The following is a 14,268-nucleotide window of genomic DNA, read 5'->3' as shown; positions in this document are numbered from 1 at the left end:
TCCACCCATTGGTAGCAGTTGGGGATTATTATGGTGGCGGGACGTTCATTTTCAATGCAAATATTCATATTCAATGCAAAATATATAAAGATGAGTTTCATTATTATGTTTGAAGACTAAAACCTGGAACCGTGTAACGATGAAAAATCCTGGAACAGTGTAACGATGAAAAATATCCATAGAGAAATAACTACCACCTTTGTAATGGTAATAGGAGCATGGTAATGGGAATGCGGTGCTTATTATATCTTTTGGGTTCCGGGTCATAAGCAGTGGTGGGTAAAGGCATTTAATCATATTGGAAATGTTATTCTACATCAACCCTTGTGGTCAAGCAAGGTCTAGGTTCTTAATAGCTTCATAATGACTTAATGTCTTATTGTTGGGATAGGGATTGTAAAACTTTGTTCAATATACATTCCTGATGCACTTATTCACCTAATGCAGTTTTCTATGTCTAACGTGCATCAAATGTGACTTTGTATAATTCATTCTTTAAGTTTATAGTAAATCTGTTTTTTGGGAATTTCCTTGATAAAATAAATATCATTGATTGTACATCGTTTGTTAAGCTTGTATCACATCAGCCACATTAAAAGAGCTTTATATATTAGCTTTTAAACATATAACACTCGAATCATGGAAGAAACATCATTTGATTTATTTATATTTTTTTAAACAAGTAAAATGTTGTTCTGAAAACAAACAGCAATGTATTCTGCAATTGTTCGAGTAGTCTCCTACTTAATTTAAGACCATGTCCAGCTATGTTTAGAAAATATTACTGTACTTTGTATCTTCTCACTCCATCTGGTCGTGAATGATGTGTTGGTTAACCGAATTGGACTAAATTAAGTTATAGAGTTGATGTGGGTTCTTCGACTGAACTGAGCTTGTAATCATAGGCCAGTTGGATTGATGTAGAAAACGAACAAAGGGCATAAACGTATGTGTACATTTTAACCCAACACTTTTCCAGTGTCCCTTAAAATATCCAGCTACACGACAAAAACAGTGCTATCGAAAGTCACTATTGTTTCTCTTGTTGTGAGGCCACACAAACGAGAGGATTGGCAATTCAGAAATTTGAGATGGTGAACATTTAGACAACATTGTCGTCATCATCATCGTCATCATCATCATCGTCGTCTTCATCATCATCATCATCCATATCTGGGTCTATTTTACCGGACAGCACATCCTCGACCCACTGTTCCAGTTCATCAGCTGTGGGCATGTCGTCCTGGTCGTCCATTTCCATCCACACACTGTCGGCCTGTGAGTGAGAAACCAATCAATAAAGCTTCAGGAGCACACTTGAGTACAATGCAGAACAGCCCTGATCCTACATTTGGGGACTCGCTCACATCAAACTCCTCTATACCTTAGAGCTCAGCCAATGAGTTAATCTTTACCCAAGTCTTATCAAATAGATTCATTTCGGGGGAGGGGGGGTAGCATCATGTATGAACCGCATTAGAGAGCTAAATAAAATGGACACGACCTGACGTGCCCCCGTTTAAGCTCTGGGAACAGGTAAGGACGGGAAAAGTGGGAATCTGGCCATCCAATTCTGAACTGGAAATCTGTCATCCTGTCGTGTGTTGGGCCGGGAACAAGCCTGCGTCAGCAGTAAGTCCGTAAACAAGCATGTGTCCAGGCCCGCACACAGGCCCGCACGCAGGCCCGGATATAGCAAATACTACAATTAGTACTATTATTTTCCTTTGTGATTTCTGTAGGGTGATAATCAAACAAGCTTAGACTTTAAGAAATATCTACTGGTACCCCAACTTCTACTAGTGAACAGATATAAAATAATCCAAGAACCGAACAATGGAATATGAACAGTAGTTGCTCCATAAGCTGGAGAACAGAGGAGCATATTTTTAATTAGTCACACATAACCGTGCCAACCAATTTCTGCTTAAATTACTAAAAGAATATCAAGATGACATTAACTTGGAGACATTAGATGGTTTTACGCGCGAGCACCAGCAGGCAGAGGTCAAACTGTTCACGAGCCGCAACAGGTGACCTCATTACCACCTAATTAGTCAGACGACATGCAGGTGGGGAACCTGGGGTGGCCTTGGTAAAAGTGAGAGAGTACATTTTCCCGCCAATACATAACACAAGACATTATTAGATGTCACCAGATGTATTGTATGAATCTGAATCTGAATGTGTTGTACAAATACACAAATACACACAAATACACAACCATAGACCCACACACACATTTAATGTTTGCTTATTTTTATTCATCTGGACCTTGGTTCCAATCGTTGTTTTCTGCTGATGCAGGTTGGTGTGGGAATGAAGTGTAACTTGTAGAGATTGTATAAAAATCCACATGTTGTAACTATATCTATTGAGTGGAAACAAAACAAAAAAGGACGGATATGATGGGCTGTATAATACACCCACAAGACACCTTGCATAATATGTTCCAAACTATGCCAGGTGAATCAGATACCTGGGAACACGGGTGTGACGATGTGGTAATTAACAGGTATATATAGCAGCAATTACATTTGATCTTTCCTAATGAAGGCATGCGCGTCCAACACCTTTGAACAGCCAAGTGCACCATTTAGTTTTGGTTTTGGCACAGTTGACAGGAGTCCAACAGGTTGAGCTGGTAGTCCCAGTAGGTATGTACATCATTCCAGTAGACCGTAGTACACTGATGTTGTAGTATTCTAATGTCATATTAAGAGCTGAAGTATGTGCCTCGGGGACTTTAAGATTCTGTGTGTGCGTGTGTGTCTGTTTGTCTGTGTCATCAAGAATACCTGTTTGCTGTCATAAACCATTTACTCATGAAAAGTTTTTAAATAGACAACAACCTAATTGTGAGGTGTCAAACAGGTGTAAAGTTTTACCGGTGATAAATGATCTACCCATGTCACCACGACGAGGTGAAGTGGGTGTCCAGAGGGTACGGCAGCCTATGGTATCCAGAAATCTCAGGAGTCCTGGCAATGTCATAGTTTTGACAATAATGGCTTAATGACAATCCTGAGAATCCAAATCAAGGTCCAAGACTGCTGTGTTGCTCTCCCTTGCCTTCTCGCTCTTTCCCCATCAAAGCCTCTCTCTCTCTCTCTCTCTCTCTCTCTCTCTCTCTCTCTCTCTCTCTCTCTCTCTCTCTCTCTCTCTCTCTCTCTCTCTCTCTCTCTCTCTCTCCCTCTCTCTCTCTTTGTGTTTCTGTGTCTGATGCATGCAGTACAATACACACATGGTCGCCATGTTTGCCATGGCGGTAACCATGACGGTGACCATGAAAGTGGCTGTGGTTAAGGACCTGCTATAGTGTTGACTCGTAGGGAGGAAACACTTTGCAATTATTGTCTTTCCCTAAGTTGCACCTCTGCCTCTCTCTTTCTTCCTTCCTCGTTCTTTCCATCTTGCTCTTTCTCTTTTGCTCTCTCTCTCTCTCTCTCTCTCTCTCTCTCTCTCTCTCTCTCCACCGTGCTCTTTAACAGCCCCTCTCTCTCTGACTTTGATGTGACTCTCCCCAGGTATGTCGGGGGTCCCTGACTGCTGCATCTGTCTGAGGGGACTCACCCGGCCCGTCAGCCTCCCCTGCCACCACGCATTCTGCCTGGCCTGCATCGGAGAGTACTGGAGGATCACTGGCTGCCGCCAGCGATCCTGGCTGCAGCCAGGATATGACAAAGATGAGGAGGGAGCTAATTTGTTTAGCTGATATAGTTGTGATCAACCCTAGTTCAAAACTATGTTTTATGTCGTAAAATGTTGATGATGTATCTGTTGAATTATTTCTATTTTGTTTTCTACACATTTATGTTTGTTCTATTCATCACTGATTACATGCTATTGTGCCAGAAAAATACTGTGAAATAACAGATAATTTCTTTCTCGTAAAAATACGGTTAATTTCCATAATGAAAATACAGTTTAAAGTTGTAATTTTAACAAGATTTTGCCTTATTTTCATGTTGTTTTTAATGTTTAATTAGAAACATTCACATTTTAAAACAGTTTAAAGTTGTAATTTTAACAAGATTTTGCCTTATTTTCATGTTGTTTTTAATGTTTAATTAGAAACATTCACATTTTAAAACAGTTTAAAGTTGTAATTTTAACAAGATTTTGCCTTATTTTCATGTTGTTTTTAATGTTTAATTAGAAACATTCACATTTTAAAACGATGAAATTACCTAGAAATATGGTAAATAAATGTTGTAACAGTGTTACAACGTGATTGTGACAGCAACCATCATAAACCACAAATGTGTTTTTGTATATTTTATTTATTGTTGCGTAAATAATTGATGTATGAAATATTTTTATTTTTATTTTTACTTGATATGTCAGAAGGCCTATCAAGCATATGGTATTTAAAGTATTAATATGTAAAATACCCCAATAAGACCAATAAACGATTTTTTGATAGCTTGGGTATGACTTGAACAAAACTGAAAACGTGGATCAAACCATTGAATCCTTAAAATACTTAGTAGGCCTATATCGTTAACCACAAGGTGGCGGCCAATGGGCACAGCAATGGTAGCGTGTAGTTTCGTGTTGGTAGGCCTACCTTTAATTTTAAGTCTGACGAAGGGTTAGAATGGTCTTGGGGGCAGAGGGGGGGGGGGGGGGGGATAATATAGTAAGTACAAAGTGAAAAATATATAAAGAAGATAAGGGATCTGGTGTGATAATAGCTTTCTAAACCTATTGATATGATAAAGGCAGGTTAGGTCTAACCTGCTCTGCACGCTCTACACGCTACTCTACACGCTTTCATTTGTTAGGCAAACAATAAACAAATGATGCGTGAGGCCATCGACCTCCCATCGTTCCATCGGGCCTAACGCATCTGATGAGGAGGAGACAAAAGTTATGTCTGGGAAGAGCATTTGCACAGAAATGAAACCAAAGGCGTTTACTGTGGCCTATAAAGGGAAGAGTCCCTGTGTACCTGTAGTGCACTGCCAATGAAAAGGGAGAGAGACAATGGACACCATGGGAGATCTTCACGGGGATAACCCAAGGGCGAATGAAAGGTAATCGTTCGCTATATTAAGTCATATTGTTATTTATATAGGGCCTACTGCATTGCACTGCGGTTGTGGCCAAATTAGGCTACATCTTTCATTCTGTAAAGTTTAAACTTTAGAAATGCAAATCATCAGCGTTAGGCTGCCATTAGAGAATAAACACAATTTATATCGACAGGTCTGCTAAATTGAGGTTGTTCTTATAAAAATCCGTGAAAATTGGTCGAGGTCTGAATAACTGCAATTGGGATGAAAAGGTGAAGACGACCTGGTGTGCACTCCGCTGTCAAACTGATTCAAAGAGCCAGTTTGATTTGTTAACGTCGTAATGGCTCATATCGTAATCATAGCAAGCTATGGATCTTTTTTAACTGTTACTGGAAGAAGACCCGAATTAAGAAAGAAATGGGTAAAAAGACGTTTTGCCGTTCTCCCCATACACTATGGTAAAGTGTCTCTATGCTGCGAACCCAGGTGTAACCTATAATTATACTTAGTAAACTTAGTAGACCATGATACAAGTAGCCTTTACCTAGTATAACAACACGTCCGCGTCCGAGTGAGGTTGAGGCTTCCCGGTCACCGATAGTATAAAGATACAATGTGGGGCGGATTTCATATAGGTCTACATTAACAACATCGCTTATTATAAGGTCGTCACGTCGGCGTTGGTCGTAACCATGGGGATACCACGCCCCACTCCTTCCTGAAACTCAAAGCAAAGCGCAATATGTATTTAATATTTCAAAGCTGAAACAATGGGTTCACCGTCACTTCAACTTTGTGCGTTAGTAACTAATAAGCTCTATTGTATACATAATAGAGTGTGTAATTGCAGTCGTTCAATTATATTGTATGAAAGGCCTATGCAAATAGGCGTTTTAAGAACCTGGGGCCGGATTCACAAAGCATTCTTAAGAAAAAAAAAGTTTTTGTAATTATATAAATATTGAAACCTTAAATCTCTGACCGTATATTGACTTCACTGTTATTGCACCATTTCTTCCCTTATATTGTTTATTCCTCTTATATTGTTATTGTATATTATTTTATGCAAATTAGTAGGCCTATATTATGTGGTATTGTTATAGGCCTACTGTTTAGCCTACTTAACAGGCCGGTTGCACCAATTGGTCTTAACCGATCTTAGCATGTGAATGTTCCATTGTATGCCTATATCAACGCGTTGCATCACATAAAAGACTGCAAATACAAACTTAGCAAATATATCTTATTTAAATGGAACTCTCCCAAGTTCTCTCACGTGAGAAAACATAGGCAAGGCATGGAGCTTTCATGCTATTTCACAGCGCCTCAAGTTAACAATCAAACATAATAGACAGTCAAGGCTACCATTGTTATTTCAAGCATTGAACTTTAATGTGCCTTTTCTCCAACAACAGGGAGGAAACAACCTAACCCCAGCACAACTCAGCTCTAGTCGACCAATATACTGAACCACATAGGCCTATTCGAGTAGAACATGCACTGGATTAGGTTACATGGAGTACATAGGCTGATTATCTGAACAAAATAAAACTCACACAGCTCAGAATCACATAGATTAACTAGAAATGCATTTGATAATTATCTGCTTTTATTGGACAATACCAACTAAAGGCACAGCTGTGTATACAATTAGGCAATATGCACTAAATCAAATAATAACTTTTTTTGTGAGTCCCGCATTCTTTGTGTCGTTTCACCTCGTATACACCTCCGTGTGAAATGGAAAAATGACTCAAGCAAACTTCACACAAAACGTTACCAGACATTCTGGTAACTGGTCCTTTAAGTCTTTAAGGCTTAAAAGAGTCTGGTCCTCCAGGGATAGATAGTTTCCCATTCTTTATTGTTCGCTGCATTTCCTCTTCTTTGTCGTACGAGTCGTGCTTTCCTCCGTTTCGTACGGCATGCCGTTCTGACCTGATTTGCACTGTTTCTTGTTGGTGGGCATGCCCTTAACCGGCGTATGCGTCCCAGTTTGATTGACATGATCAAACAGCACGCCCCGCCTCCTGATGACAGCCCTCACTGCTGTCTCCGCACACAGCTATTTGATAAATGCCAGATTATAAAAGACGCATTTCAAAAATAAATAAATAATCGAGTCTGACTGTCAATAACAATGCGGGACAACGTCTCAATTTGCGGGACGTGTCAAAAGTAATGGTAATGCGTGACTGTCCCGCACAAAGCGAGACATCAGTGGTCACCCTATTCACACCTGATTAATAAATTGAGAACGGACTAATCAGCCAGCGATATCTTCAATTGCTCTGGCTGGACGCACGTCTTCCTCGGGGACTGCCGGTGGCTTATGGTGTCTGGGGAGAGGGATTCTCTTGGATATGCAGATGTTGTGCAGAACGGTGCACGCAGCTATTTCTGTGCAGACCCGTTTGGGTGCATCCTTATCTCCACATGAAGGCAGTGAAACCCTCCGGATAACCGCGGCCGATCTGTGAACACTGATCATTTCGCCGGCTGTGCTTTGAAATGCCCCGTTTGCATAGAAGCGAAGCGCAATGAGCAGTTACAAGGATGGTGGTAGCTCTGCATCGGATTGGATTCAATTGCTATAGAAACAGCCTGGAATTTCAACTCTACGCCTGCCCCTGACCAGGCGTAGGATCAGGGGCGCAACTGCCTACTTTCTGGGGGGTATGCAGACACAGCAGGCCCCCCCCCCCCTCTTTTATCTGGGCACAAATTTGACCTCAAACACACTCTGATATTGAATCAAAAAATTCATTTTGAGTGCAGCAGGATAAATATCCGGTGTTTTTTTTTTAGAGGCAGCCTTTCTAAGATGCTCTGCCAGAGTAACATGATACCGTGCTATAAGAGATACCCAGAAAATGTCCACTTCTAGGATTTCCTAACTGTGCATTTTTTCCCCCTCAGTGGCAGGTTTCTTTCTGCAAGGAAGAGTATGCAGTCGATCACTCAAGTCAACAGGCTCTCTGCAATTCACTATCAATAGTTTTACCTAGGCATAAGCGGGATGCCAATTCTTTCCACATCAGATAAGCATGTATGTGGTAACCACTTGTTTCATGGTGCTTCAGTATCTTTGAAATACACTGCCAGTTATAACCCACCACAAGGCGAGTGTCAGCAACTCTAGCTTCACCAAACCGTTTTTACTGGGTCTATTGACATAAAACAAAGACCTGCATAGTTATAACAACAAACAAGTTATTTTATTTTTCTTGTTATGATCCGTTATATTGTAGGCTCCATTCTGATCAGTACACAGTTGCAAGACAACAGTAACCTGTTGTTTTACTAGTAGTCGATTTAGCTAACCTGAATATTTACAAGCCTCCTCTTGATACACTGACATAAAAACGACTTTCATCCACTTTGGAAAGCTTTCTTTCATCCCTGCGCACCCTTCTCCTTCCCAATCTTTCTTTTTCAATGTTGTGACCCTGAGGACTTTCTTCTCTGCCTCTCCATATTGAGGTACGTGTCATCAGATGACAATACTGTTCAAATAAAGACACTCTGGCGCTCGCCTCCAGGGCGTTGTCGAGGGGGCGCCCACTCGAGCGCCGTGTGCGGAGCAGGTCCATCAGTGACGTTCCTCTGTTATTGATCATCATATCATGTACACAAACGCTGTTAAAAACAGAAAATGCTGACAATTTTTTTTTTACTTCCATCGCTTTGGCGCCGCATATAGTGCATACCCACTTTTTGCGCAACTGCGTAGGATTTACGCCTGGTCAGAGTGAAAAGAACGCTAAGCCCATTTGGTGCAACCGGCGTAACGGTTAGGTCGGACTTAGAACGCCAAGCTACGACCAGGCGTAGTTAAGACCAGGCTATCGCCCAGTTGGTGCAACCCAGCACAGTAAGTTAAGTAAAACAGTAGGCCTATAACGTCGGTACGTTGGCATTGGTCCTAACCATGGGGATAACACGCCCCCCTCCTTCTTCAAACTTATGTATTAATATAGTTATATTGAAATCTTAATTCTCTGAACGTATATTGACTGCACTGATATTGCACCATTTCCTCCCTTATATTGTTTCTTCCTATTATATTATTTTTTGCAAATTAGTATATTATATTGTATTGTTATACTGTCACTTAAACTTAACAGTGTATTTATATTTCGTACTGTTCTTTCGGTTTTGTGTTGTTTAACAATAAGTTAAGTGTGGAGTGTTGTCGGATAGGCTACTTTGCGAGCAAAGGGTTAACCGAAGTCAAATTCCTTGTTTGTTACGCAAACCTAATCTGAATAGGTTTATTTTGGCTGCATCACTATAACCATTGCTATAAGCCTATCACTACGAGCATTATTTTCGGTATGTTCATTACATTAGAACTATGAATATAGTTTGCTAAAGCACTGGGTCGTGGTGTTATCACATCTAATATCGTCATTCATAGTAGTAACAATACATATATTCTCGGCATAGCCTCATGTCTCTGCGCCCCATCCCGGACCCGGCCCGTTCCGCGCAGCCCTCGGGCCTGAGCCTGCCCGTAGAGAGGCACCTGAGCTGCCCCATCTGCAATGACCTGTTCTTGGATCCCGTGACCACCTGCTGCGGCCACTCCTTCTGCAAGGCCTGCCTGAACCGCAACGCCATGTACAGTGACAACAGCTGCCCGACCTGCAGGCAGCACCTCAGCCGCATCCCCGAGGTCAACGTCATCCTGGAGGGACTCCTGCAGGACCTGCACCAGGCCCGGCTGGAGGCCAGGGGCCAAATGGCCGAGGGGTCCGCCGGGAGGCCCCGAGAGGTGGTCTGCGACGTCTGTATTGGGCCCGGGGCCCGCAAGGCCCTGATGTCGTGCCTGGTGTGTCTGTTGTCGTACTGCCGGGCCCACCTCGAGGGCCACAACAGTAGGAACCGCCTGAGGGGCCACAGGATGGTGGCGCCTGTGGAGAACCTGGACGACAGGGCCTGCCCGGAGCACGGGCGGCCCCTGGAGCTCTACTGCCGCGACAGCGACCGCTGCATCTGCGTCCTCTGTGTGGAGGAGGGGCGGGAGGTTGTTTCCGTGGAGAAGGAGTGGGAGGAGAAAAGGGTGAGGGTTTTGGAAGATCTCACATGTTTGAGTTTTATTGTTGTCATTGTGCAGTCATGAGTCGCTTTTATCTAATGACTTTCAGAGATATGCCATTGAGGAGTAGATAGGGGTTAGGACATCTGGCTCTAAGTTGCTGACAGGTGGACTATGGGAATTGGGGATCATACCCGCAATCTAAGATGGTTTGAGAGTGTCTGATCAGTGACTTTCTTCCACCAAATCAGGCAACACAGAGATGGAGCCCATGGCCCACAGGTTTGCAGTGTTATGAATGTTATGAGCTGGTTGGTGGCTACGCTAATTGTAACCCTCTGGAAAGTTACCGCATATCGCCAAAGGTGTCGCCCAAAGAGAACGAAACAGAAATCCCACTTTAAATAATACACAATGCAAATTGGTTCGGTACAACATTGACTTTGAAAGCTGTTGATGACCACTATCAGTATTGACTGAAAAGTGATGTTATACTCCGGCTTCATATGGGAGTCAAAATTGAGATGTTCTTCTTTCTCCCTGAAGGGCCTGCTGAACTACCTCGAGGTTACGTTTCAGGGGGGGATTGCGAGACGGAAAAACCAGCTGCAGGAAATCCGTTCCTCGATCAGGGTTTCCCAGGTGAGGAAAGTTATGTATTTTTAAGGGGAGATCTTGGGATTGAATTTACAATTGTTGAGGCAGACTTGAGATAGTGTTGCTTCCTTTTGAAAAGTAAAAAAAAAAAACAATAATACAGAGGCTTCAGTTGTTGTCAGTCATGTATAAATCGCTCTCATCCGATTAAAACAGGCATACAACAAAGTATGACATGTTCTGATCTGAAGTATGTTGTTGTGGTTCTAGTAAGTTGCAAATGCTACTGGCATGAATAATGAACAAAATAAATCATCCAAATAATAATCACGGTCCTTCCTTTGTGTTTCTTTCAGGATCACTTACGTAGCGAGAGGATGGATATCGACGGCATTCTGTCATCCCTCATTTCATACGTGGGGAACGCCACAAGACATGCTCTCCTGCCCATTGACGAGAGGAGTCGGGCGGTGGAGAGGCGGGCCGAGGAATTGAAGGAGCAGCTCAACAACGAGATAGGGGAACTGCGGAAGAACATCTCGGACCTGAGGCGCATTTCTGACACAGAGGATCATATTTACTTCCTACAGGTGACAGAGGCAATTTTGTATAAATATAGATCATTCGGTGTCAGCCATTTTCTCTGATTAAACCGTTACAGTAAAGTAAATGACTGAATTATTTCACTTGTTTTTTTCTACTCGTTTAGAATTTTCCATCCACCCAGGACCGAGATGAGGAGAACAACCTAACAGAGATAGCACTCGATGCATCCACCTCCTTCGGCACCTTCCGAAGTATCATAAAAAACCTGATGGATGAAATTCTCGACAAACTGGAGTTATTGACTCCAATCGGTAAGAAAGTGGTTGGAAGATTAGCCTATAAGAAGATAAATAACTTAATTTAAGTTAATTTAATTCTTCTGATTTCCCTACATAGAACTGCAGAGGATCGTGAAGTTTGCAGGTAATTTTACCTTTCTGTATTATTCTACTCCAATTTAGTTTGTTGGGTTATTTCTCAATTCAAGAATTAAAGGCACTGTTAGCATTGAAGTCGTTTTGGCTAACTTCCTGTCCATTTTTGCAGTTAACATTCCCCTCCCTCATCACCACGTCATGACTCCTGTCCTCTTTTTTCTTGGCATCGTTCTTATCATCTTTATTTTATTCTGTCTTTTTGCGTGTTGAGTCGCGGATCCCTCTCTGCTACTGGGTGAAGTGGGAACGGGAACAAGAGTATCTTTTTCTGCGAGAAAGACCTGAATGACCCTTGTTAGGCCGTGTTAACATATAGCGTTTTTTTCAAATCTGCCCGCGCTTGTTTTACATTATATTCCTATGGAGCAGAGTGTTTCTGGAAAAAGTCACAGCCGTTTTTTTAAACGCCTCTCCCAGCGTTTTCTTCTGCCATACGGAGCGTTAAAAAAAGTTCAACTTTCAGGAAGAGAGCGGCCGACGTCAGGCGTCTTTTGGGCAACTGACCAATCACAAGCGGAACATTGACACTTCGTTACGAAGGAAAATCTCAACTGTCAAAACAAGAAACAATGGCGGACAAATCACTCGGGAAAGGGCCGGTTGAGCAATTAATAGTTTTAATCACAGAATATGTTGAGATCTACGACATGCCTAATGGGCTCTAGCCTGGATACGTAGTAGGCGAGTAACGTCGGGTCTAGAATGGGTTCGCTGCTAGGCGATAGAAAAAAACCGCTCTCTGCGCTTTTAGGACAAAAAACGCAGCCAGCTTTTTTTTTGGTTGTAAAAACGGTCGGCTCAACTTTTTCCTATTACAAATAATGCTAGATGTGAACACGGCCTAACTGAAGAAACATTCTCAGCTGTCAAATCAGTGATGGCGGTCAGAGTATAGACCTATTCAAAACCTATATTAACAAAAAAAACCTCTGTATAAAATTTCCGTATAATGGATATTTCAACTTTACCAACTAATTCATTACTAATAACTACGAAAAGGAGCACAAAGGAAATAATCCTGGGACTTTTTGTGATATCCTTGATGCAGTTTTAATTGTGCACGTACAATGTTGTTGCAACAATGAGGTTTTTCTTCTAAAATTAATTGCGGAAGAATTAAACCCCCCAAAAATATTTTATTTTGCAGTGGACGTGAGGCTAGACCCCAGCACCGCTCACCCACGCTTAATCATATCCGCTGACGGCACGGAGGTACAAGATGGCGGCGGGCTTCAGGTAGTACCCATGGGTTCTCAAAGGTTCGACTTGTACGCATCCGTCCTCGGCCGGAACCGACTGACATCGGGCAAGGCCTACTGGCAGGTTGAGGTCGGCGACAAGTTGGGTTGGGATCTAGGTGTAACGACGGTGACCTCTCAACGGATAGGGAGCTTTTTGTTCGAGCCCGACGCCAACTACTGGGTGCTAACACATTACGATGGTGAGGGCTACGCGGCAATGACGGCCCCGACCAAAAAGCTGGCCCTCATAGCCAAGCCCAAGATGGTAGGCGTCTTCCTGGATTACGAGGACGGCCTCGTGTCCTTCTACGACCTGACGTCCTCCTCGCACATATTCTCGTTCACGGCGTGCGTATTCAGTGGCGAGCTCTGCCCCTATTTCAGTCCCCATATTGATTTGGGGGAAAGCCGGCCTCTGGTCATCACTGCGGTGTAGGACCAGCTCTGGAATGATTACTATGCTAGTGTATACCAAATATACTGTATATGTAAACATAGAAAATACACATGGGTGGGTTTCAAACTGTGTCTCCACCCATTGGTAGCAGTTGGGGATTATTATGTCGGTGGGACGTTAATTTTCAATGCAAATATTCATATTCAATACAAAATATATAAAGATGAGTTTCATTATTATGTTTGAAGACCGAAACCTGGAACCGTGTAACGATGAAAAATATCCATAGAGAGATAACTACCACCTTTGTAATGGTAATGGGAATGCGTGTCATGTCACGCAAAGTTTGTTAATTCTGTTGAGCCAAGTTAATACCACTCATGTCATTCACTTCCTGTTTTATTTTGTAGTTCCCTTTTCCCTCTCGTTTCAGGCACTTGACTTTCTCAACTGTGATTGCCTCCCCGGTCTCTGATTCGTCTCACCTGTGTTCCCCTCCCTCATGTATAAATAGCCCTTGTTTTCCTTTGTCTAATGTCAGTTCGTCTTGCGTCCCTAGCGTATTGTCAAGCCTCAGGATTTGTTCGTTTTTGACACTTGCAGACACTACTGTATTTAACTGTTTAGTATACTCCTAAGCGAGCACCTTTTGGTTATAGTTTTGTATCCTCCATGAGAGCGTTCTTTGTTACCTTTTTCTAGTAAAGCGTTTTGGTTTAAACATACTGCCGTCTTCTGAGTTTTGCTTCTGAGTCCTTGTCCCTGAGTCAAGTCGTGACAGAACGAACTGACCGTAAATATGGACTCAGCAGACTCGGAAGTGGTGAAGCTAGCCATGCGAGCCCAGGGTGCTCGTCTACATGAGCACGAGCAACACCTGTCCTCCATTAACCAAGGACTGCGGGTTCTCACCGAGCAACTGGGGAATTTCCAGTCTTCTGTCACCGAACAAGTAAACCTCCTGACAGATCAACTCAGTTTTCTCATT

General features: G+C 42.5%; 1 protein-coding gene across 1 annotated transcript; it reads left to right on the top strand.

The window, feature by feature from the left end:
• The first annotated feature begins 4,915 nt into the window (after nt 1-4,915).
• On the top strand, nt 4,916-13,602 carry LOC115529954 (nuclear factor 7, brain). The gene is made up of 7 exons (XM_030339101.1): nt 4,916-5,039; nt 9,471-10,086; nt 10,609-10,704; nt 11,016-11,249; nt 11,369-11,516; nt 11,602-11,628; nt 12,790-13,602. The coding sequence occupies exons 1-7, from the start codon at nt 4,990-4,992 to the stop codon at nt 13,317-13,319; spliced, it is 1,701 nt and encodes a 566-aa protein (XP_030194961.1). The 5' UTR covers nt 4,916-4,989; the 3' UTR covers nt 13,320-13,602.
• The last annotated feature ends 666 nt before the right edge of the window (nt 13,603-14,268 follow it).

This window comes from Gadus morhua, chromosome 17 (genome assembly GCF_902167405.1).
Source record: "Gadus morhua chromosome 17, gadMor3.0, whole genome shotgun sequence".
In the NCBI taxonomy this organism is placed as follows: domain Eukaryota; kingdom Metazoa; phylum Chordata; class Actinopteri; order Gadiformes; family Gadidae; genus Gadus; species Gadus morhua.
The sequence above is the reverse complement of the archived record's forward strand: the minus strand, read 5'-3'. Positions and strand labels throughout refer to the sequence as shown.